Below are 27366 nucleotides of genomic sequence, written 5' to 3' on the forward strand. Positions count from 1 at the left end.
TGTCTCAAAGAGGCATGATCTGACCAAACGAATTCAACGGATGACAAAGCAGTTAATAGTGGTTTACAAGGCATGTCGTTAATACCTATAATTTTTCGACACACGACCGTCTCTAATAAACGTTTTTGTTTACATCACTTACTGTTCTATCAAAACAGTTAATAAACGACCTAAAGGTTTGTAAGAAAAAACATTTATTAAAGCTCACAGGTGATTCAAAAAACTTTTAAAAAATATTGACGGTAAGGATTTTTAAATTTTAGTTTATCATGTGTAATGATAGACAGAGAGTGGTTTTTAATCTGCGTCAACTGTTATGCCTCGATACAATGTCTATCGTTGATGAGAAATTAATTTTATTTAGAGTGTTATTTGATGGAGCTATTTTATATAATTTTACTAAAATGAATTTAGTATTAATGAAACTTATAATAATTTTTGGGTGCCAGGTAGAACGACAATTGGGTTCAACCTACCAAAAATAAGCAAAGTTTTATGATAGAATGACCTTGAACGATTTATCAAATTGAAAAAAAAATAACTAAATTATCGAAATTCTATAATGCAAGAAAAGACAAATAAAACAGAGGACAGACATAGACGCAGAACTAGGTGTGTGCAAATACTGTAAGCGCCTTTGACACTGAGCATGGGAATGCCAGCAGAAGCAGAAAAAGCAAAATAATTTATATGTAGCGGGAAGGTCATTTTGTGAAACTGATCCAAGGTCGAGAACTCCAGGTAAAGAATACCATGCTGATTTATGTGAAAAAATGAGTGATTTCTCAGTTGTAGCAGCGAATTATTTTTTAACTTCCCATTAGGAAGTTATTGAAATTGGGTCAATTAGTAAAATTTGAATTTTCATCACATCTCCACGTTTCATGGTATTTGCAGGCATACTGACCAATTTTTAAAATGATGTGTGTGTAAATTTTTTTAGCACTATGTGTTATAGAACGTAGATTATTGTACAGATCCTTAATTGATGACGTACCGTCGTACCAGACCATGCCGTGATGAGCTGTCATCAAATTATTCGTGTGCTGTTTTGCTGCTAATAACAAGGAATATAAAAATTCTCGAGAAATTATCCAATGGCTGATAACGTTTGCCTCTCAAGCAATTTCTTCATGTAGAAAATCAGCATCATCATTAAAAAATTCTTGAATATTGACCACAAACTTCATCTTAAATAGGAACTGTTTATGTCTGACATGTGTCACAGAAACAATGCCTAGTGTGATACTGAGCTCTCTACTGAATCACATAATGTATTTAACCGGAAAAATCCACTAATTTGACCTAATGAATCAATTTTTAGTACATTTTTATATTCTGCATAAATGATAGTTTATAGTTGAAGCCAAAGTTTTTGAATTAAATTCTTTATACACACAACATATTCAAGAGTACAACGCTGAATGAAAAATTGCTGAGCTGCATTATTTTTAGAGGAGTTACTCGTGTCTTGTATTCTCAATATTCTATTCCTACATTTCGGGCCACCCAGCACTATGAAGGTGCATGAATAATCAGCACTTCTATTTTCTTTATTAACTCATTTACGGTAGTTAGCTTTAGAATTGTCAGAACATTTGATTAACTGCGGTAGACCTTCTATGAATTTTATCGAACTTTCAATAACAAAAATGACGCCTGAACACTTAGTGTCAATTATTAAAACGCCCACCTCAAACATATTGCTGACATGATTGAAACGAGCACTGGTGATGATTGTCTTTGTGCGTGACGCATTTTAACCGTAAGCCGTTAAAAATAAAACCTTAAAGATTTGACGGCGGGGTGTCGGCTTTGGTGTTTGTTACACCACAGGGCCCATCTTGGGCCACTCATCGTTGCCTCTTGAAGTAGCCAACGGCTGACTTATCACAAAGCTTTGCGAGTCTATGTTATAAGAGTAATTAGATGATTTACCGACAATGACGCGTGTCTGTATAAACGATTTACACGTTTCAACGCTGAAACTGACCGCTGCAATATGATATAAGCCCCACCCATAGCGTTCTAATATGTAATCTGGATATCTTAAAAGACTCTATTTTGCATTGATAACAGTTTTTACGTTCTTCAAGAAAAGTACGTTGCGTTCAACTATTCAAAATCTGAATTATACTTTTGCAAACACTGATCTTTTTTAGAAATGAATCTAAGCAAGATATATACAATTTCAGCAGACATAAGAATTTGTAAGGTCAATGATATTATTCGCTCGTGTCACAAGCATAAAGACGATTTAATCATCAGCCATATTTCTGAATAGTCAGCAGTTAAAAAGTATCAAGACACTTGGAGTGTCTCTGAACAGAAATTAATTGTGAAGACATATTTATTCCACCAACATATGTCCGCCAAACGACTCTGCTTTTTTGGAAACTTTATTGAAACTTGTTCGATATTTACGCGATTGCTCACCAGCAATAGCCCGATTTTACTGCAACTCGTGTTTGGAGTGGTGGTCTAATTTGTCACACCCGGGCTTGTTACGTTTATTGAGACAAATAATATTAACTGAGTTATGTCGTTTATTAGGTCGAGCACATGGCCGTGGAGTATTAACGGCTAATTTTATTATAATGCGTGAAGTAACAAACACATGGATCAACAGTGATAAAGAAAATGTAGTCTTTGTTTTATCGTTCTTGAATTATTATGCTATGTACGTTATAATTATTTCAATTTTCAGTAAAAACATAGTATGTTTGACGACAGTGCTGTAATCCGAGCAGCAGCGAAGAAAAACCAGAGTTCAGCGAATAAACACAAGGCATTGCTGAAGACATCATTAGACACCTTTACAACTGTTTATCTCCCGGGACGCCGTTTTATCATTGACGAAGTCAACGTAAAAAATTGTAAAAAGTTTCAAATTACCGGTAAAGAATGTATCATTATAATAAAACTACTGCCTAGTGATCAAAACCATGTAGAGTGGTACGAAGGCGCGCTTACAGACATTACAATATACATTACACATCTTGCATCTTGTACATCTCGTGATAGAGTAGCTTTTACAATTAAATATGAACGGTTAACAAGTAGCCCTATGTGGTCTCGTTTTAGACCATCACAACAATATACAAGCAACACTCTGTGGGACTTACTGTGTCAGATAGCGCAGAGTGTTGGTGATTCGAATAGCACCGATAATATTGTGTTGACGGTTTCAACTGTACGCGATGTAGAGGGGCGTGGTGGTAAGAAACTTACTTACGGGGCTATTTTCAAACGATCAATTGTACGCATTACTAGTAATGATAATTTATGTTTTCCTCTTTTACTAATTGTCACTGATTTACATGCTAAACGTAGTGTAAGCCGCACGGGTACATTACAAAAACGCTGGACGACAATGTGTGATCGCCGTTGTAGTTTACAACGCCGTGCCGCATCAGAGTTAGTAAGTAGAGCCGGTGTTGAAATACCTCGTAGTGGTTGTGGTCTTGATGAAATTAATGCTTTTCAACAACATTTCATGCGTAAGGGTATAGCCATTGTTGTGTATGAATTTTATACCTTAGAAAAAGGAAAACCACCGTTATTCGATGGGCAACCTGTCGTTAAAGAAAATTATGGTAATATTATAAGAATATTATTTATTTTCTATTACCAACAAGCACATCATTATGACTCAATATTAAATCTCAGTGCTGCTGTTGGTTCGCGTTCTTTTTGTTCGGTTTGTAATAAGAGTTATTCTACGGTGTCGGTTCTGCACCGCTATTTTTTTAGATGCCCCCGATGATGTCGTTTACCTGTCTGTGTGTCCGAGGTATTAGTTGCTATTTATTTTACCTATGGACATTTTTCTTTTATTACGATTGTTTTTTCACTATTTGTTTATGTTTCAGTTTCTATTCTATAATCAACGAAAGATTAATATGCAATCTACTTTATCGATGTAATTACTCATGAGGTTAAGAGTTATCGATAAGAATTTTGTTTCACTATAAACTTTAGAGCTACCTACTGTTTCAAACTTTTATTTCTTCTGCTTTTTTCATTAATATTCTATAGGATCTTTGTTAAAGTGAAAAGTGAGTGTACGTAAATTCTTTAATGATTGTATCACACATCTTTTTTTTCATTATAATGTTTTAACGTTCGTTTTAGTTAGTGTTTGCTGTCGCCTATATGGAGCTTTCGTTGATATAATAGATTTTTCAAGTCAATGACCGATGGTTTTCCGGTCTACAGCATTATATACGCAATGATCCCGTCTTCATAAGCTTGTTTCGCATAAGTCAGTAACAGGTGAATCACATGGTTGGAAATTTTATCTCAGTTATCTCTGTTCGTTGGTTCACAGGTAATGTCTTATTTAATGCCATGTAGATTGTTTTAATTTGATAGTTTTGATGTATAAAGAACTGCATATATGCTTATGTCTCAAGCCTTATCTCGTCTTTTCGCCTCGATTATCTCGAGAACAAAAAAGATATCGATGTGGGACTACTTGCATTCGACGTGTAATTACGTAACTAAGAACTGAAAAAGTTTTCAGGAGAATCGGTAGAGCAATTTTTTTGGCAGAATCAAAAAACTGGAAAAAAAGGAAATTACTTGAATTTTGCAATTTATAAATTATACCATTTTTTAGACAAAATTTCAAGATCATTGCAGAAATATGAATATTAAATGATTGAAATACTTGTATGAAAATATGATGACGGTATTTCGTCGAAAAAAAAAAATTTAAATAACAATATCAGCAATGAAAGAATTTTAAACTCGTGTCAGGATTGAGAAAACAGCATTAAAGACGCTATAATAGTCAATAATAATTGTCAATAATATGGAATTGTGTTCATAATAATTGAACATTGTTACTAACAAGTGATTATTGATCATAGTAATATTTAAATAATAAGTTTTAAATTGTTATGAACAATAAAAATAGGGACCCTTTCGATATATAAGTACTTTTAACGCATATTTTTTTCTTTTACTAAAAAAATATTAGCAACCGTATGACATAAATGAAAACATACTTTTTTCGTTTATAACAATGAAATTCGTTGTAAATAATAAAAAAAAAGAATCTATAAGGTATATTTGAATTCTTCTAACGCATAATTTTTTCTTTTACTGAAATGAAGTAACTAACCATATCAAATGAATAAAAACACACCCATTTCGTTTATAACAATTTCATTTGTTAGTTGATTCCAACAGAATGAAAGCTGTCTTGGTTGAATCCAAATGCACGTGTCGTGGTTGTTAGGTTATTCATGGAATGAATAATTATATATTAAAGAAACGAAACTAAAAGAAGCACTCACACCTAAAAATATCTTTTTCCGTTGATAAATTCTAATAACCGAGTCAACTTTACGAATTATCTGGAAGAAAGAACCTGTAACGCGTACTAGGCACGTGTATCTGTTTTTACTGTATTTCGTTAAACTGAATGAGGATTTCAAGGATTTATAATAACGATGAAAATTTCTTTGAAAAAAATTATAACTCTGCAATAATTTACTGCTATTTTCACTGTTATTGCAATATATGACACAAAAAAATACCAAACAATACTGGTGGCGTCTAACGTTGTTGTAATTTGTCTTAAGGCTGGGCTGAAGTCAGAAAGTTTCCCGGAGTTGACTTTACGCCCTCACGTTGTGCGGCGAAAAGCCGAAGCTCGATATTAATTGAAATTGAGTAGGTAACAGGGCAATCGTTCGAGAAATGCTAATTTTCAGGGATGCACTAAAAAACGGGAGCCTTAGGGCACCAAGAAATTTCAGAATAATCTGTTCCGAGCAAGACAGAGCACAGAATACATCTATCTATCTCCGTCTTATTTTTTAAAGAAGACTGCGAGTTCGAACAGTTGACGAGCAAGCACATCCCCCACCCTCTGTTACCAAGCCTGAAGCTTATGATATCTAAACGTAAAAAAAGTAAATGAAAATATGCTGGCCCTGTAGTCAGAAAGTTCGACAGTGATTTTACCGAACGGTGTTCGATTCAAATTGCAGCAAAATTTTTTTTTTATTTAAATTGCATGTAATTGCAATTTTATCATGCCAAAAATGAGTTTTAAATTTCAATTTTTATGTAAAATTTTTTTTTCAATTAATCAATGACAAATGAGAAAATATTTGAACAGGGTCATTAACCTTTCTTTGTACAAATACATTGATAATAGCCTTTTTTAACAACTTATTAACAATAAAAAATAGTTTAACCAATCCGCGGCGAGTTCCGACACTTCACCGGCAAGCTCTACCCCCACTCTCTGTGCCCAAGCCTGTAGCTTATAATTTTCAAGCATCGTTTATATAATTGGAACTATAATAGCTCAATGGTTAGAGTCCCGACCTTTTATTTTGCTGGGCAGGGTTCGATCCCAGTCATAGGCAATTTTTTTTCTGTTTCTTGTTCAAGTGACTTTATATACTTATAAGTCAATTCATATATTTTATTACATTATTCTTCCAATTAATTACGAAAAAAAAACTTGTTTTTCTGAAAATAAGCTGAGGGTGAGGAACGAGTTACTATGAATTCTCTTTTTTAGAAAATGTTGTCTCCAAAAGACTATAGGAATTAATTTTGAACTAATATAAACAACCAATTGTTGTATTTATATAAAATTTTAATGAAAAAAAAAAAATTGGCTATAACTGGGATCGAACCCTAATCGGTAAAATGAAAGCTTGGTGTTCTACCTACAGAGCTAACATATTATCTCTAACATCATGTTTATGTTTATAAATTGTATAATGCAGGCTTGAGTACGAAAGGTGGGGATAGAGCTTGCCGGCGATGTGCCGGAAATCCCCGTGGATTATTTCAACTACTTCTAAATATTTCTAAATTGCTTAAAAAAAAGCTACGTTCATATAGATATAGTAAAAAAAGTGTTTATAACCCTGTTCATGTTTTCCGACTCGGCGTCGATAAATTACATAAATAATTGAGAAAAAAAAATCAAATCGTTGGTAAGAATTCATTTTAGCATGTTAATATTATAATTACATGCAAATCTAACAAATGAAAAAGAAAAAAAAACTTTACCATGACTGGAATCGAACCCTGCCCATCAAAATGAAAGACCGATGCGCTAACCACCGAGCTATTATGATTACAAAACATTTATATATGCTCAAAAATTATAAGCTGCAGGCTTGGGCATAGAGAGTGGGGGTAGAGCTTGCCAGCGAAGTGCCGGAACTCGCCACGGATTGTTTAAACTACTTTTCAATGTTGATAATAATATGATTAACTTGTTAATAACATAACATTGTTAATACATGTAAAGATGTATAAGTTGTTAAACACAGGCTATTATCAATGTATTTATACAAAAAGAAAGTTTATGGCTCTGTTCAAATATTTTTCGACTTAGCGTCAATAAATTCAATGAATAAAGAGAAAAAAAAATCAAATTGTTATAAAAGATTAATTATAGCATGTCAATATTATAATTACATGCTAATCTAACGAATAAAGTAGAAAAAAAAAATTGGTTATGACTGGGATCGAACCCTGCCCGGCAAAATAGAACTCTGACGCCCTAACCACATGGCCAGCATAATCTCGATATTGAGTTAATGTATATTTGTTTTTACACTACATGCTTGGATACGCCGACTTGGAATTGGGCTTCCTTATTAACATTTATACCTAATAAAAATGATAATAATGGATGAATATATGTATTTGAAGTTATTTGCAGGTATTATATTAATTAATGTTAAATGAGTATCATCATTTTTATTTATCCTAACTGCAATAGTCATCAAAGTGTAGGGCATTGTAAAGTGATACACTATGTTTACATCACATACATATATTACCCGTACACACACATACAGAATTTACTCGCCAAAATGCAGGGCACCATCAGTTCTGGATACGGATTGAGCATTTTTTCAATATGGATGACTGAGGTCATCTGCGAGCATAATGCTGTCACCTATCAGAATTTTTTCAAACTAATTTTCCGGAGAATATCATCTGGAATACAAGATTTCTAATTATTTCTAAATTATTCAATTTTATACTATGAATTGATTTTTTTAACATTCAGACAGGTGGCAAGGACTGACGCAAACACGAATTTTGGGCGAAAAACGTATAAAAATGAAATAATTAGTGATTTTTCATCTGAATGATGTGGCCGCCATCTTGAAATTTAAGCGCGGCAAGTCAATTCATAATTTTTTCATTATTCTTTCTAATTTTTTTAATAAAAATATTCACTATATACAAAAAATTGTTGTTTACGTCAGTCCGGCATTAATTCCTCTGTAATTTGGTACCTGATTTTATAGAAATAATTGTAAATTGGCGAAGAAATTAGAAATTTCCCGATCCCATGTATTTGGATAGGGGGAATCAGTCGCCTTTCTGACTTCAGCCCAGCCTTAACTGTAAGCATCAAACAATGCTACAGTTACACTATACAGCGGCCGGTATCACATGACGAACATAATATCCCACCAGATGGCAGATACTTGCACGCCTGTTTTAAATAATAACCAGATGCAAAAGAAATTTATACGATTTGTTGAAAGCTTAAGTATGTAAAGAGTTGCAGCATCTATTTAGAAGTAGTTATGTCTACTTTCTTTTAAAAGTTGAACAGCAATATTTACGGAATCGATTTATTTTAAGTTAATATAAATCTTTAAAAATAATTGTCGCAATTATTCACAAAATGTTACTGTCAACTATTTTCATATCGTTGGCAGAACTATTCCCAGTAACTATATATTTTCAGTTACTTCAACTATTCCAAATAGTTGCTTAAATAATCTGGGTTAGTTGCAGCATATATTTAGAAGTAGTTGTGCTAACTATTTTTTATTGATTATTTGATTATGGGTGCTGTAACACATATTTCTTAGTTCTAACAGTCCTACTGTGATTGTTGGATTCACCTCTTCTATAATGCTCAGTTCCAACTATTTTAAAGCAGTTGACTCAACTTAAAATATTTAACCACTAAAAAATAGTTGCCGTAACTGATAAAATAGTTCCCTTAACCAGTAATTTGGTTTCCCGGAACTATTTTTTTTCAATTTGGTGCAAAATGGTTGTGGCAACTATTCCAATTTCTCTCAGTGTAGCTGTATTGCCTGCAGAAGACCTAATTGAGGCATTTAACTTACTTTAGAATGAAAATTTTGAAGTTCGCTCTATTCTCAATAAATTTTTCCTATTTTTTTTTCAACTATTGGTTAGAAGTAATAAAGCTTTAACGATTCAGTGTTTATGGTTCCACAATTAGAAAAAATAATTTCATAGAGGCTTATCATAAGACCGTGAAGATGAAAATTTGATCATATCCAACAAGAGGAGAATTTATTTATGTTCGAATTATCTATTTTCAGAGGGATTATTAACAATTCAAGAAATAACCAGAATTGAATTGATGTCATTATTTGATGGAAAATTCATACGTATCAGGCAGCATACTACGGATGCTGCCCAAAGAAATTTAATTGCAAAAATTTGGGATTATTGTAAAAACAAAAAATTAACAGTACCACAGTTTCTGAGATGTGCTAGTCGTACTATCTGAATTTTGAATAAAAATCAAGCTTTCCATTCTCTTGGTGAGCATGATAGTTTTGTTTAAACGATATCTCATAATTGAAATTTTCCGAAATTCAAATTTTATAATTTGTAAATTTTTTTTTCTTGTTGATGCATGCGACATATGAAAAATTACAACATAAGAATTTCTTATTTAAAAATGTATTCTTTTGATTTATTTTTAAACGATACGGTTTTATAATGTATATTTTACAGGAAAAAAAATGATAAATTTTTTTTTTATTAAAATACTTGAATTTTGTGATTATCCTTACAATTATTTTTACACAATTAATCGGATTAACATTTCAGATCTAAAACGATCTGAATAGACATGACATATCTATACAGAGGCTAACAGATTAAGAGTATTCATGTCTGTGAAGTGAATGAGTTATCGTTCTTGTGAAGGATGAAATAACAATAAATAGCCGCAGTTACCCAAATAGGTAGTTCATAAACAGTGTGACGTCCGTCTGTTTTTATTAATTTTGAGAAGTAATTAACAATTATTTCTCCACATTAAATTGTTTTAGTAATTATTTTCTCATTATTAAAATATTTCTTGTGTTTGATTATTTTGTGATATTCTTTAAATTGAAAAAAAATTTCACTCAACCTACTAATTATTTACTTAGCGTTGAATTGCGAATTAAACGACTATTGGGTTCATCATCTCCAATTGTACATTATGTGGATTTACTTGCTGTTAATTCAAGGTATTATAATTTTATTCAAAAATGTTTATTTTGTTTTATTAAAACTGCTTTTTAATGTACGACTTTAAAAAGTCACTTCAAAATTTAATCACTGGTTTAATCAATTTTTACAATCAAAGATCTCTGTACTCCTTCTCTGTCTATTGGCTGCACAGCTAGGGCAAAAACGGAGAATTCTATGTTTGTGCTTTTTATTGCAATTAATTGAATAAATTAATTGTACGTTAAGACATAAAAAAAGCATCTTAATTTCTTTCGTTACAAGGGTTCCAGGATCGAGTTTACCTAAGTTTCATTATATTACCTCAAAAGTTATTTTCAGCACAGGAACTAAATGGTGATCCTAATATTAAAATAATAATTTTGTAATAAGATTTAAATTCGATGAAAGTTTTATTTCAATTAATATTGTCTTCTAGATTTTTATCTGAGCAGGTGCTATGCACTGATCCTAACAGGTACGACACTGCTTGTGCCTGAAGAATGAATATTGATAATTGTTATCAAATGAAAAAAAAAGTTTTATTTTAAAATACATTGATATTACAATAATGTTTATTGTACAAGTAATTAACATGTAAAATGTTCGTTGCAAAAAGTCGATAAATCATTTTACTCATATCAAATGTTTCAACCAAAAAACAATGTATGGTGTATCGTCCAGGTTAAGCAAATGACAGTAGTGTCACCTTCTGGACTCGGTATGAGTTCGTTGATCGAGGTTTTGAGAGAAAAAAACTGGATTTTTAAATGATCGAATTTTATTCAATAAAATCAATGTGATCTATTTGAATGCAGAGTCAGAAGTGCGGGAGTTTGACTGTACAAATTATTCCTTAGTCAAATCTCCCTTTTATCATTTTTTTTTCATACAAAGGACTTAAGCTAGACTTACGAATTAGAGGGAGGGACACTACGTTGTTGTCCCCATTTCTGCACTGACAAAGACTATTCTATATTAATTAAAAAAGTTTTGCTTATCATTATAGTTTGAAAGAAAATGTTTATTCCTGTTTGTTTTATCTTGAATTTTTGAGTATGACTATTGAATAAATATTCATCAGGAAATATCTGGAGAGTGATTTAGTCAAGACATGTTTATTCAAAACATGTCTTGACTAAATCACCTACTGGCAAATATTAAGTTTTGGTTTATCTTATGAATATAATTTTTATTAGTTGACTGTTGCTATGTTTACACGCAGTCTAACGTCGAAGTTAGGCTCCTTAACATTGATGTTGACATCGATGTTAGTGCGCGTAAACAGCCTTAACATTAGTTGCTTAATTGCAATTAAGGCCTTACTGAATGCGATTTCAAATCGAGTTTAGTGAGAAAATTGAAGTTAAGGCTCTCGCGTAGACAGTCGAACTATAATTAGTGACACACGTGTGAGATTAAACACCGGAATAATGAATTGGAATATAAAATGACAGTTATTGTTCATTGTAATAATCAATCGAAGTGAATAAAAAAATTAGAATCATAAGTGAAATTATTAATAAAAACAAATGATGTTGATAAGATAAATGAATTTGTTGAGAAAATTTCAATGTTATATAACCTAACCGTTAAAGGATAGGAATGACTGTGCTTGGAGTAATTAAGGAGTCAGGTTTTATAAAAAATATATAATCTTTATTTTCAGCACAAACAGGTACACAATATACACTGTACAACTTTTTTGTCACTGAATAAAAACAATGACTGTCTTCAGAGATTACTGAATGTCAATTTTAATTACTGAATTTGAACTGAATGTCTAAAAAATACTCAACTTGGTGTGTTCGGTATTATTGACCTCCCACACGAGCTCAGCACGCTTCTCAAGTTGATGAAGAATATGATTGTGCACGTGGCCTATCAATGTAATGCAAAATGAATTTAATGTAATTTCTTGAATTTACTATAAAATGTCTTAAAATGTTAGTTGATTTTGATTGTAGAAAGAAGCTTGAATATTTCTGGTGATTCAGAGTAGCACTAGCACTTATGGTTGACTCAAAACTTTAAGATTTTTTAGGAAAGAATTTGAATGGCGTGTACACGTAAATGAGAACAGTGAAAGAATGGCGACAGGAATTTCATAAGTCAAAAAAGACACTGGAATATTGATTATTTGGTAGATTGGTTATCGACCCAGTCGCAAGATGGCTCCCGAAGTTTCTGTCAGCTGGCAGATTCAAACTGAGAATTAATTGATTCTCAACAGAATGATATTTTAACATTGTTTTATCATTAACATTTATCCGGTTTTTTTTTTTAGGTAGTAAAAAATATCATTTTTTTTAACATCTCTTTCATTTCACTGCTTGGACTCCGCTTTTTATCAAAACCTACTCACAATTGCTTTGTTAAAATAACTCCATAACTTGTGCCGAATCAAAGTGAACTTTTTTCCTTGTTTTCCTACAGCAATGGGAAAATCAAATGAACACCGTTGATGTGAAAATACCAATATCATTTTCGACAATACTTGGTTTTGAAGTAACACTCAAAGGGACGTTACAACTGGTTGATTATTTGCATGATAATTTTGAGTACGATTGTCTCATGTCATCTCGTCTCAGTCAAGTTCCCTGGAGGTAAATATAAGTTTGGATAATATTATTATTTGTATGATGTTCGTAGTTGTAAAATTAAAATATTATTATTATAAATATAAAATTTATAATTATAATTACGAGGTGCTTATTATTATTATAAGAATATTATAACATATCTTTATTCGATTCATAACATAGATTTTTTTCTATTAAGCGGGATTCTTGTGGATCCAATGATGACCCCGATCCAAAATTATTTGGTCAAGTATTCAGACTCGTATCGTGTTTCTCCTTAGTTCGTCCACCGAAAGATTGTAACGTTTCTGGCCCTCAGCTTTTGTCAACCGTATTTCTAATACAAGCGATGAAGTTCAAGCATTCATAGCTGGTTACATTACTAAAAAAATGCAAATTTTATTAAGGTGCGAAGATTGTAAATTACTTTACAAGCAACGGAACGATGATTGTAATGAATCGATTCGGCTCAGAGATTTTTATGATGGCCTTTTTTATCCATCTATAAAATTATTTGAACTAACAAGAACATTGGAAAAATCTGTTCTTAAGATAGTTGGAACATCGAAAGTTCAAATAGACACTCTTCACAACATACTGAAAGAAGCAAGAAAACAAAATTTACCACATGTTGGCTGTGAATCTCATAAACATGAAGTAACTTCAAAGGTGATTGACTAGTATTTAGTAATGCGAGGTTTCTTTTTTGCAAAATATGCGAATTGCAAATTTGAGAATCGTGCGAAGCAGTGCAAAACTTATCGAAAGAATGCTACATATTATTAACACTGGACAGTAATTACATTCGGCTTCGTGAGGCAATCAGACGAAGAGATAGACAGACAGCTATGAACTAAATATCACAAAATGTTAACATTAAATAAAATTGACAGTCCGAGAACAAGATCTCATTCTCCTCTTCATTGGATGATTTTTTAGTTTGACGACTTGGATATTATAACCATGCTACATGATAGAGGAACAAAAATTCATGCTAAAAATCATAGTGGTCAAACGCCACTCGACATTGCAATCCTACTCAGAAAAACGGAAGCTGCTTTGTTAATAATAGAAAAAGGGGCCCTTGAGAGAAGGTTTATGTGGATTACTGATCAAAGCCATTGAAAATCGAAGTGACGGAATAGTTGAGATTATAATTGATTATATATTGAAGTATAACTCATTAGTCAATTTTAAAAAACCTCATTAAGTCGCTATTTCTAAAGGACTGACAAAAAATATTGAGCAGTTAATACCTCACTGTCCATCTTTAGAACCATCTGAAAGATTTATACCGAGTAATTTAGTGAAAGGGTGTGGCTATGAAACTTATAAAGATTGTATTGAGTTATTGTTGAGATGGAATTTCACCATGGATCCAAATACTGAACTCGACAGCAAATATATTTCTTCAGCTGTAAAACACGGTCATTAGTCAATTGTTTTGCAGATTTTAGAACGAGGAATTAATGTTTATTTGATAGATCCAGAATCGGGACTTGATCTTTTGCAAACGGCTTGTTTTCATAAACATGCTGAAATCGCTAAACATCTTATAATAAGTAACGCTGATATAAATTTATTAACACCTTCTACTGACCATATATCACTCAGCCAGTGGTATTTTTACCAAAATTTGCCTTTTAATGACATTTCTGATAATTTATAAGGATAAAAATGCTTACATATCGCAGTTTATAATGATGATCCAATGATGGTGGAAATTTCATTGACATATGGAATACAAATAGCAGATGATCCGAAGTTCTTAAAGATTACTGTTCTTGCTGTACGAAAAAATAAACAAGAAATTGTCAGTATATTTCTGGAACACGGTGTTAAAGTGCTTGACGTTAATTCCGAGGGAAAAACTCTTCTACATCACTGTGTTTCTTTTAGTTCTGATAAATCTAGATATAAAAAAGCTGAAATGCTTTTCAACCGAGGAGCGGCCATCTATGTTCACATTCCAAACAGTTCACTTTTTTTCGATGAAATGGAAAATGATCATCACGATATAGCTCGATTCTTATTACGTAATCATGGCGATGTTCATTACATTAATTCAGATGGTAATATTCTACTTCATATGGCCATAGCAAATATTAGAATCGATTTTATAGAAGCTTTGCTCCGAGAAGGCGCTAATCCAAATGCTACAAATAAACAAGGAAAACATCTTTTTACATTATTTGTGAGCCCCATGACAATAAATTCAATTTTCGTTTAGTCTCATGTACAGATGTGACTAAAAAAATAGAATTGTTGCGTCAAAATAATGCAAAAATTGATGCTATAGATGCAGCAGGTCGAACTCCATTTCTTTCAGCTTGCGATTCTGGCAATCTTGAAGCAGTCAAGTATCTAATAAATAATAATGCTAATATTCATCCTACTGATTCAGAAAAGTTGAATACTCTTTATATTACTGCAATCAGAAGCTATCAAAACTCAAGTTTTCAAATAATGATAACATTATTAAAACATAAAGTCAATGTTCATTGTATCAACAAAAAGTCATTAATTCATGTAGCTGTTAAAAATTTTAACTTGGAACTCATTAAACTTCTTGCTCGCACCCTGTTCTGACTTCGAGTCGGCCAAATGAGCAAACTGAAACCTAGTGGACTGTATGAATTAAGAGCAGAATAAGAAGAAAAGGTTGGATGCTAGAAGGTTCAAAAATATAATTTATTAACACAGACTGCTTGAGTTTTATAGTTTTTATTCAACAATAACACTTAACTTAAACAATGGAAATTCTTAATCACTGAGTTTAGGTGAATTGACTGTACATTAATTGTTCATACACTTCTGAATTGTCTGATGGTTATTTTGTCACCAAATAACATAGTCTCACAAAACAGTGAATAGCAACATTCACAGTATACACCAGAGTTATTCGGGGGAGCGATGTATAGGTGAATGTCCGTGAGGCACTATGGCGTCGACGCCAGTTCAGCTTCGCGCCCAAAGACACTACAAACTGAATATACTGGACCACTTGCACTGATGAGAGTAATTTGATGATTCACGTTTCTTCGTGAGAGCTGTCTGAGTCTATTTGACCGTACGTTATTGTACAACGAGTGAGCTGACTGAAAAAAACTACGATTTGACTGCGAAAACTTATACAGAGCTGACCGCGTGATTTGCCTGGAGCTAACTGACGCCACAAGTGCTCGACCGCGTGCTTGTTGGCGTCACTAGGGCCGTAGAGTTGCCTTCTGGGCCATGAGGGAAATACTTCCCGATGATTGGTCCAGTGAGTTGACTGACGCGCCGGTGGACAAGTCCGGCATTAACAATTTTTGAATATTTCTGACTAACTGACTTGGGCCCCTCCAAGTCAGAACATTGTCCCACCATCAGCAACGCCTTTGCTGATCTTCTGCTGGTGGAGTGTATGGTAGGATGACTAGTTTTGTGAGTGGTCTGACGAGTTCTGCTGTTGCTGTCCTGAGTTTGACTGTTCTGATGAGTCCGTCTGATCCTGGGAACACCTCAATCACTCTGGCGAGAGGCCACTTCGTTGGTGGGCACCTCTCGTCAGTGAGTAGTACAAGTGAGCCAACTGTGATGTTGTGAGCGGGGTGTTTTCACTTGGAAATGGCGAGTTGCTGCTGAAGGTATTGTTTTGACCACGTTGACGAAAACGATTGGAGTCGCTGCTGAATAAATTGCCACCTGGACAAGCGTGGCATTGGCACATCTTCCAGTGAAGGCTCTGGTAATGTTACTAGCGGTTCACCAACCAAGAAGTGTGCTGGAGTCAACGCTGAGATGTCTGTAGAGTCGGCTGAGAGAGGCTCGAGTGGTCTGGAGTTAAGGACTGCTTCTATCTGGACAAGCAGTGTGAAAAGCTCTTCATATGTAAAGAGTGAGTCGCCTATCGTTCTGTTAAGATGGAACTTTACTGATTTGACTGCAGCTTCCCATTTTCCTCCCATATGTGGTGCAGCTGGTGGATTAAACTTCCAATCAGTTCCATCCTTTGCAAATACAGCTGCGAGTTGACTGAACTGTTGAGTCCCCTGCTTGAAGAGTTGTCTGATGAGCGTGTCTGCGCCTTGAAATGTGGTGCCACAATCACTGTGGAGAGTTCTGCAGACACCTCGACGTCCAGTGAGCCTTCTGAACGCTGGAATAAATGAGTCTGCTGAATAATCTGTTACAATTTCTAAATGAAGTGCAGAAGTAACGAAGCACACAAAAATGCACATCCAACCCTTAGATGTTTTGGCGCCTCTGCCTTTCCAAGTCTTTAGCGTGATGGGACCAGCGTAATCCACACCACAGACGGCAAATGGTCGGGCTGGAGTGATTCTTGATAACGGCAATTGACCCATTAACTGCTTCGCTCGTTCGCCACGTAAACGAGCACATTTCATACAATGGTAAATATAGGATCGTACTGGGAGTCGTCCGCCAATGATCCAGTACGATGATTCGTATGAGGTTCAGAGTTGCCTGCGTCCCACCGTGCAATGTTCTTTCATGAGCATCTGCAATGATTAGTCTGGAAAGATGAGTTTTCTGTAGTAGGATTGCAGGATGCTTTGCTTCTTGGTCCAAGCTAGCATTTGCTAACCTCCCTCCAACACGTATGACTCCTTAAGTGTCAATAAATGCTGTCAATCGTGCGAGGGGGTGTGAGCCGGGCAGTGAATTTGAGTTGATCTGCTTGATTTCCTGTGAGAAGTACGATTCTTGAGTTGCCTTTATCCAAAAAATCCTTGCTCTCTCTAATTCTTGTGGCGTGAGAGGGAAGGTGAGAGATGACTGCGGTACTCGTCTGAGGAGTTGGCTGAATCTGAAGCAAATTGCAGTCACTCTGAGCAATTTGATTAGCCGAGAATGTCTGTATATCATATCCCAATGATAATCATGTTGAATTGTCTGAGTAAGTAAGGTGAGCCCGGGCCGCTCTTCCTGCTGAGCTTTTGAATCGTACACTGATGATTGAGTTGGCCATAATGATTCGTCTGCTGTTAACCACTGTGGTCCTGTCCACCACAGGGAGTGCTTCCGAAGCTGGGATATGCTGATACCTCGAGAAGCACAATCCGCTGGATTTTGTTTGCCAGGTACAAACCTCCAAACGCTGATTGGAGTGAGATCTTGAATTGCTGACACTCTGTTTCTTACAAACTCCTTCCAACGGGATGAGTGAGACTGAATCCAGGTCAAAGTCACTGAGGAGTCTGTCCAACATACGAGTTGAGTTGGCTGAATGTCTAAGTTGTTCCTTACATAAGTGATTAGTCTGGCAAGCAGCAATGCTGCGGTGAGTTCTAGTCTAGGAATAGACATCTTCTTCAATGGAGCAACCTTAGACTTTGAGCAGACTATAGTTGAACAAGTTCCATGATCTGGATGAGTAGTCCGTATGTATACAACAGCTGCCATAGCTGCTTGTGAGGCGTCTGAAAAACCATGAAGTTCCACGGTCGATTTCTGAGTAATCCGTAACCATCGTGGAATTGAGAGGTCTGAAACTTGTGAGAGTTCTGATCTGAAGTTGTTCCACTTGGTGCTGATGTGATCTGGGGCTTGGTCATCCCATGAGAGTTTATCTAGCCAGATTTCTTGTAGCAACATCTTTGCTCTGACAATGAAAGGTGCTAGAAATCCAAGTGGATCGTAGAGTTGTGCTGTTTCTGATAAAATTATTCTCTTTGTGAGCTTGGACTTCTCACGAGGAGGTTTTGAGTTGAACTTAAATGAGTCGTTCGCTGGAATCCACGAGAGCCCAAGTAATTTCGTTTTGCTGCTCTCAAATGAGTGGATCTGCTCTTCTGATGAGTTGTCTGTAAGTGATTGAAGGAATTGAAGTGAGTTGCTGTGCCATTTCGCTAACGGGAAGCCACCTGCCATGCAGAGTTGTCTGACTTGGGTTGAGATGTCTATCAGTTGACTCACGGTGTCAGCACCTCCAAAAATATCGTCCACATATCTTCCTTTTAGTAGTGGATCAACAGCTAGAGGGAACTTATGACCTTCATCCTTTACTAGCTGGATCATTGTACGAACAGCCAGAAATGGGGCTGACCTGGTACCATACGTGACCGTTGTGAGTTGATATGGGATTATCTTGGAGTGCTCGTCTACCCACAGGATTCTCTGGAGATCCCAATCATCTTGGTGGACTTTGATTTGCCTGTACATCTTTGTGATGTCTGATGTAAACACAAATTTATGCTGCCTGATCCAAATGAGTACGTCTGCAATGTCTTTCTGGACTTTGGCACCAGTATGTTGAATATCGTTCACTGATAGGCCACTAGAAGATGGACTAGAGCCATTAAATACTACCCTAAGCCTTGTAGTAACACTGTCTTCTCTTAAGACACCATGATGAGGCAAATAATACACTGGAGAGTTGACTGGACTTGCCTTGGCTCGTGTCATGTGGTTCAGTGACTCGTATTCTTGCATAAAGTTGTGATAGAGTTGTGCATATGAGTCATTCTTGGTGAGTCGTCTGATCATGTGTAGTAAACACTGATGAGCTCTCGCTGATGAGTTGCCTAGAAGAGATGGTGATGCTTTGAGTGGTATTCTCACAATATATCTCCCATCGTGATCTCTTGAATGAGTCGTAACATAATGGTCTTCACAAGATTGATCATCTGGGCTGAGTTGGCTGGCTAAGGTCTCTGGAACTTCTTCTTGAACCCAGAATTATGTCAAGAGATCAGATACTTGCTGGTATGAGTTGACCCTTGCTGCGTGATGAGTTCTCTGACTTGAGCATCTTGTCGGGTGTGGACTTCCAATGAGCATCCATCCAAAAATTGAATCTTGGGCTATTAGCGATGACTGAGGAAATTGTTTTATGCCTGCCTTCACAATTAGTCCATAACAATCTGCTCCTATTAAAATGTCAATGGGTCTTGGAGTTGAGTAGTCTGGGTCAGCAAGTTGCAGAGAGTTGAGAGCTGACCAGTTGAGTTCTGTGAGTTGTCTAGTTGGTAAAGTACCAGTGACACATTTGAGAATATGAGCATTGATTGTAACTTGCTCCTGTGTGTGAGTTGATCTAAGTGTCACTGTTGCCACTCCTCGAGTTTGTACAGCTGGTTCGTTACCAATTCCCAGCACTGATATTACTGATGGACGACGTTGGAGATTACAAGTCTTTACCACACTTGATGAGATGAACGTCAGCTCAGACCCTGAGTCTATCAGGAGTCTTACTGGAAGCTGAGAGTAGTCTGAGAGTAATACTGCATTGGCTGTGGCGAGTAAGACTGCTGAGCTGTCTGATTGAACTGGAGACTCGTTCTTGCATGGATCTTCTGCTGCCCTGAGTGCTGAAGCGAGTCTTCCATGGATATCTGAGTTGTCTGTATTGTTCTTGGTGATTGTTGAATCATGTGAGTCGTCTGAGATTTGACTAGTGTGAGTTTGACTCTTTTCTTCAGCTGTAGGAGATCGAACGAGACCTTCTGACTCTTCTTCCAGGACCCTTAACCCTCCTGAGGCCGAAACCTCATGTGCTAAGGTCATACTTTCCGTCGAGTCATCAGAGAAGCATTCTTTACTCCTGTCAGCACATATAGATTGACATGATTCACCACCATTAATCGTTGAGTTGTCTGCATGTTGAGTGATCACACCACCACTTGGAGAATTGACTGAAACATAATTAGAGTTGACTGCCGAGAGTTGACTATGATGATGAGTTACCGGGTGAGAAGTCTGCTTAGATGAATGGGTGTGATCTGGAGTCGGCTGTGGAAATGGCACGTCATCACCTCACTGCTGGGAGGTTGATGGCTGTTGGCTGCTGTGAGTAGGCTGCGGTTCTTGGCCTGGTCCATATCCTCTTTTTCTTAGAGATTCTGTCCTGGGCGTATGGATCATTGAGTGGTGCTTTAAATTGCACGTGCTGCATCGTTTCTCTGACTGGCACACCTGGATGGAGTGGTGACCGAAGCAATTGAAGCACAGCCGTGCTGCGAGGACCAGCTTGTACCTTTCGTGTTGTGACAGTCCTGCGAACGCTTTGCAGTCAACCAAGTAGTGATCCAAACTGCTGCATTGATCACACGGGTAGTCTGCTTGTCGTTTTTGCGCCGCATGCCTGGAGGCTCGAGTTGTCTGTGGGTGAGTCGTCTGCGGTTGAGTAGACTGTTGTTGTGATCTGGACCTTCTGGTGATCACTGGAGTAGGCCACCGTTTTGCTTGACGGGCTGCATCTTGAGCTGACTCCATCGCACGTGCCCTAGTAGAGATGAAGTTGAGTAGACTGTCTAGAGTTGTCGGTGAGCGAGACCTACTTCGCTCGAGTTCCCATGACTCACGTAGCGGCTGCTCAAGCTTACTGGCCACCAGGTATATCAAGAAGTAGTTTGCTGAGTCGACTGGGACATTGAGTACCTTCAAGGCATCTAAGTTTTGGCGTACCACGCCTACCAGGTTATCGAGTTGTTCAGCTGACTTTGATGATGGTGTGGTCACACTGAACAGATCCTTGATATGGGCAAAGATGAGTTGTTCTGGATCATCGTACCTGGCCTTGAGCTGATTCCATGCTGGCTCATACCCATCATCATTCATCACCGCATGACGGATCAGTTGAAGTGGGGGACCTGATACGTTGGCCTTCAGGTAGTGTAGTTTGGCTACTGGTCTGAGATCTTCCCGATCGTGGACGAGGGACGTAAACATGTCCCGAAACTGCGTCCACGTTGATGAGTCGCCTGCGAATGTTGGGAGAGGGATCTCTGGGAGAGTTGCCTGTCGGTAGATGATTGGAGTTGACTGCTTTGTAGAGGCTTTGTAATCATCGATGGCCTTCTGGATGTCTTTCTCGTGTAGCTCTGATTTTACACGATGGAGAGTTGACTCTATATGATAATGCAGCCGTAACGCACTTTCGTACACTCTGTCGGTCATATACTGATGTTTAAATAGTGTCAACCGACACCCGACTCCTAATGCCTCATGCTCCACCACGAAGTATGTCCAGAGGTCGTTGAGTTGTGACAGTTTCGCCTCGATTATGGGCATTGTGACGAGAGCAGGCTGTCGCACAAGATCAGCCACGTCTTGGTGCATAAATTGAAGCTGCTCATACCTGGACATTTGAGACGTCAATTTAAATAACGTGGTGTTTGCCAGTGCAGGTGGTGACTTGGACCTGTCACGTGATGTTGTTGCCTTTTCGGGTACCTGGAGTGTTGTTCCACTGGTACCTTCTGCCTGAGAGTCGACTGGAACTGGTGATGGTGCTTGGCTTACACTCACTTGCTCTAATATCTCACTAATACCTTCAACTGACTCATTGTCTTCGGCTACATCAACGTAGTCCGATTTTGCCGGCGAAATTAACCGTTTGTCTGCCATTGTTCAGTTGAGTGAGTTGTCTAATTTCACTAACTCTACACTTATCACGCAGAAACTTCACAAAAAAGATGTTGCTAGAGTTGTCTGTTGTCACCTTGATGCCAATGGTGGGCTTTCAATAAAGTCTCAACACCAAAGGAATCACAAAAAATTAATTAACTGAGTCTACGAGCTCTTAATACTAATTTTAGGTGACTAAACTTACACTAAGGACACTACACTAATTACTAACTATGTTTATATACAAGTGAGTTGCCTGTGTCAAGGTTATCTTGACTCTCACACACTTAAACTGCGCGCCAAGCGTCTCAAGAACTTGTTTAAGTTGTGAGATGAGCACCACTGTCTCACAATAATAAAAATGAGTGTCACTGGGCACTGGAATGCGTAAACACCTTTTGTCTGTGAGGTTGTTTACAATAGAATACTAAGAGTTGTCTTATCACAACCACTCGCGAATGAATATTTCACTAAATGTTCCCGAAAAATATTCACTACTAGAACCTTCTAGAGTTGTTCGATATGCATCCAAGCTGTTCTTATCCGGCTCGAAGGACCAAATGTTCTGACTTCGAGTCGGCCGAATGAGCAATCTGAAAACTAGTGGACTGTATGAATTAAGAGCAGAATAAGAACAAAAGGTTGGATGCTAGAAGGTTCACAAATATAGTTTATTAACACAGACTGCTTGAGTTTTATAGTTTTTATTCAACAATAACACTTAACTTAAACAATGGAAATTCTTAATCACTGAGTTTAGGTGAATTGACTGTACCTTAATTGTTCATACACTTCTGAATTGTCTGATGGTTATTTTGTCACCAAATAACATAGTCTCACAAAACAGTGAATAGCAACATTCACAGTATACACCAGAGTTATTCGGGGGAGCGATGTATAGGTGAATGTCCGTGAGGCACTATGGCGTCGACGCCAGTTCAGCTTCGCGCGCAAAGACACTACAAACTGAATATACTGGACCACTTGCACTGATGAGAGTAATTTGATGATTTACGTTTCTTCGTGAGAGCTGTCTGAGTCTATTTGACCGTACGTTATTGTACAACGAGTGAGCTGACTGAAAAAAACTACGATTTGACTGCGAAAACTTATACAGAGCTGACCGCGTGATTTGCCTGGAGCTAACTGACGCCACAAGTGCTCGACCGCGTGCTTGTTGGCGTCACTAGGGCCGTAGAGTTGCCTTCTGGGCCATGAGGGAAATACTTCCCGATGATTGGTCCAGTGAGTTGACTGACGCGCCGGTGGACAAGTCCGGCATTAACAATGTTTGAATATTTTTGACTAACTGACTTGGGCCCCTCCAAGTCAGAACACACCCAAATTAACTGTACTTCTATCAACATAGAGGGAAATGCACCTTTTCATACTGCGGTATAAAAGGAATTTCTTGATCATACTACAGTTTTAATAAAATATGGCGCTAATGTTAATATTGTGGATAGAAGCGAAAAAACTGCCCTTGAAATTGCATTGGAAATCATAGATTTGATGCGAACCAAACTCACCAAGTATTCCGAATATGTTGAACGTGGAGAAACCTACTCAGGTAATTCTGACGTAAGTGATTACAATTCTGGAGGATTAGATGATAGACATAAACAACTGTAAAAACACAACAAGCTCTAAAAATACAAATAATCAAATTGAAGGACGCAGGATTACACGTAAATAGACGAAATTATGATAAAGTTTATCAATCTCAGATTGAAAGGAGCGATTATAGTCCATTTTCTGATCTAGATGATTGTTATTATATAGATTGATCAATTAACATACTACAGCTAGAAGTAGAATGTGCAATTGAAATCGAGAAGATGATAACGGAAAATATTCGTTTCAGTAACATGATTTTCTATGACTTATTGACAAAAAATATTTAAGTAAATTTGTTAAAAGCAAACGAATCCAAGATGCTTAGGAACTATCAATTTATGATGGAAAATTTCCCCTCGATATAGACATTGACAGAAATTGGTTTCGAGATGCAAAATTTCGATATCGATGAGTGGATGTTGCTAAAAAATATTTTAGTATGCGTATTTATCAAGTGCTTAATAATTGTATAGCCTAAAATTATTTTTGAATTAATCGATGACAAATGAGAAAATATTTGAACAGGGCTATTTATCCTTTTTTTGTACAAATACATTGATAATAGCCTTTTTTAACAATTTATTAACAATAAAAAATAGTTTAAACAATCCGGAGCGAGTTCCGGCACTTCACGGGCAAGCTTTGCCTCCACTCTCTGTGCCCAAGCCTGCAGCTTATAATTTACAAGCATAAATAGCTAGATTATAAACACGATAGCTCTGCAGTCAGAGCGCTAGACTTCTATTTTGCGAATCCCGAATTTTGACATATCTCCACGTTTTAAGGTCCCCAGAGTCGAAGACGATCTTTTTCCAGTGGATGTCTGAGTGTATATGTACGCATGTGCGTTCGGAATTATTTTTCGCATAAATTATCTCGAGAACAAAAAATGATATCGACGTGAAACCAACTGCATTTGACACGTAATTGCGCAACTTAGACCTGATTAGGTTTTCAACGAAATCGGTTCGGCCATTTTTTTTGCAAAACCAAAAAACTAGCAAAAATGGAAAACGACCTGAACTTTGCAATTTATGAATTATACCATTTTTTAGATAAAATCCTAAAATCTTTTAAAAAATATAATTATTAAATGATTAGAATACTTGTATGAAAATATGATGACGGTATTTCGTCGGAAAAAAAAATTTAAATAACAATATCAGCAATGAAAGAATTTTAAACTCGTGTCAGGATTGAGAAAACAGCATTAAAGACGCTATAATAGTCAATAATAATTGTCAATAATATGGAATTGTGTTCATAACAATTGAACATTGTTACTAACAAGTGATTATTGATCATAGAAATATTTAAATAATAAGTTTTAAATTGTTATGAACAATAAAAATAGGGACCCTTTCGATATATAAGTACTTTTAATGCATATTTTTTTCTTTTACTAAAAAAATATTAGCAACCGTATGACATAAATGAAAACATACTTTTTTCGTTTATAACAATGAAATTCGTTGTAAATAATAAAAAAAAAGAATCTATGAGGTATATTTGAATTCTTCTAACGCATAATTTTTTCTTTTACTGAAATGAAGTAACTAACCATATCAAATGAATAAAAACACACCCATTTCGTTTATAACAATTCTATTTATTATAAAGAATGGAAACAGGTTCGACTCGGGGTGTTTTTTCATTTTTTTCACTGGGAAGTTGGTCGTGTGGAATTTTCGGGTCGCACACAGACCAGTGCAGCACACTGATATTTATAATATTAACATGCCAAAAGTAATTGTTTACAACGATTTGATTTTTTTTCTTCAATTTATTTATTTAATTGTTTGACGCCGAGTCGAAAAACCTCTAAAAAGGGTTATAAACATTTTTTAAATACAGTTCTATGGACGTAGTTTTTTTTTAAACAATTGAAGAATATTCAGAAGTACTTAAAACAGTCTGCGGGGAGTTTCGCATAATTTTTCGCAAAAACTTACTTACAAAAGTACTCAACTTTCGAAATATATATATTACTAGCTATCACTATAATAGAACTCTGTAATAAACACTATGTATTTGCAAAGTAATAAATATAATAATTCGATCCATAACTGTTTCAACATTCGACTATTCAGACACCGTTACTAACACTGAATAATAATCAGCAGATAAAATACTGACTATAAATAAACTAATAAACTCTTAAACATTATCAGAACTCTATGTAAAAAGAACTTAATAAATAAGGGGAAAGGAAGGAGAAGGGGTAGGATGTGGGAGTATTTACATACATACAACGTAGGTCTACACGGATCAATCAGTAACTCTGGTACAGTGCCTGTGGTAGAAGCTGCCTCCTTTAGCCAAAGCCAATCATAGCTTGAAGACGCTCTATAAGTATCACTGATGTCTCTATCTAGTAGCGATGTTGAGAAACACAAGCTAACATTTGCTAGTTCTGGATTGGTGCAGATGCTTTTATTCGCTGCATGCCTTTTAAGATGATAAATAACTGGGAGATTTTTACTATTTTGGATTAACCCAAGGCTATCACAAGTATTCAATCCCTCGGGAGGAATGTAACCAGATTCTAATTGATCGTAGATGATATTGCTGTCTGGAGTAGCTACTCCTTTCATCGGCTTATTCTTTAATTTCCCCAGGTGCCCAACGTCGTTCCTAGTGAGTCTAGGAATAAATGAATCCAATCTTGGAATGTCAGCTTTGTTATATATAAATCTATTGCTTGTTCTTTTGATGTATTCCGAGCTCTTAGTCCGATGGGCTTAGAGACATGTCCTGAGGCACGCTCTTTCAAAACGCCTGAACTTTTCCATGTCGGTGTGTGCCATGTTCCAGGAAACCGGTGCAGCAGAGGTAATTATGGGTCGGATCAGTAGCATGTAGCAAATCACTTTCGCTCTCTTTTCCAAGTTACTACTGTAGAAAAGTCTTCTATTGTTCTTGAAAGCTCTGACAGCCTTCTTCAGCTGGATCTTATGGTCTGCATTGAGACAGAACAGGTAGTCCATATGATAGCCTAGGTATTTCACTATTGTTTTCGATGGACTATCATGTAGAGTATTAGTGTGGATGTCTATTGCAGTAATTCTAGTATTTTTGATTTTAGTGACAGTGGAATAATTGATTCTTTTAATAGGTCATCTAAAAGAGATCAGCTCACTCTTCATTGGATTGATTTTAAGGTTCCATTCTTTATAGTGCAAGTTTATATTGTTGACTACCTCTTGAAGATTGCTCTGGATGTTCTCAACACTATGATCAGCATAATACACCGCAAAATCGTCAGCGTAGGCAATGGAGTGAAGTCTCTCTACAAAATTAGGACCAAATAAGTTGATGATTTCACTGTTGAATATATTGAATAGTAGATGAGAAGGGCTGGTTCTGGATTACTCTGCAATACCGGCCGAGTCAAAAAGTGGGTTCTGATCCGCACTAATTACCGACCGCGACAACTTTGACGATGAGTTACCGACCGTGATAATATCAATAACCGACCGTGATGACTTAAGTTATCGACATCGACAATATCGATTTTTACCGTCCTCGATAAGTTATCTTTAGC

The 27366-nt window shown here is 36.2% G+C and overlaps 2 protein-coding genes across 2 annotated transcripts; both read right to left on the bottom strand.

Moving 5' to 3' along the window:
• Positions 1-17465: 17465 nt before the first annotated feature.
• Positions 17466-20363, bottom strand: LOC118074217 (uncharacterized). The gene is made up of 2 exons (XM_035095308.1): positions 19601-20363; positions 17466-19522 (listed from the first exon to the last, which is right to left on the bottom strand). The coding sequence occupies exons 1-2, from the start codon at positions 20361-20363 to the stop codon at positions 17466-17468; spliced, it is 2820 nt and encodes a 939-aa protein (XP_034951199.1).
• A 249-nt stretch (positions 20364-20612) lies between these two features.
• On the bottom strand, positions 20613-22205 carry LOC118074290 (uncharacterized). The gene has a single exon (XM_035095431.1). The coding sequence runs from the start codon at positions 22203-22205 to the stop codon at positions 20613-20615; it is 1593 nt and encodes a 530-aa protein (XP_034951322.1).
• Between the last annotated feature and the right edge of the window lie 5161 nt (positions 22206-27366).

The sequence above is a fragment of the Chelonus insularis genome, unplaced genomic scaffold, assembly GCF_013357705.1.
Source record: "Chelonus insularis isolate UGA/USDA-ARS -01 unplaced genomic scaffold, ASM1335770v1 contig_102_pilon, whole genome shotgun sequence".
Taxonomy (NCBI): domain Eukaryota; kingdom Metazoa; phylum Arthropoda; class Insecta; order Hymenoptera; family Braconidae; genus Chelonus; species Chelonus insularis.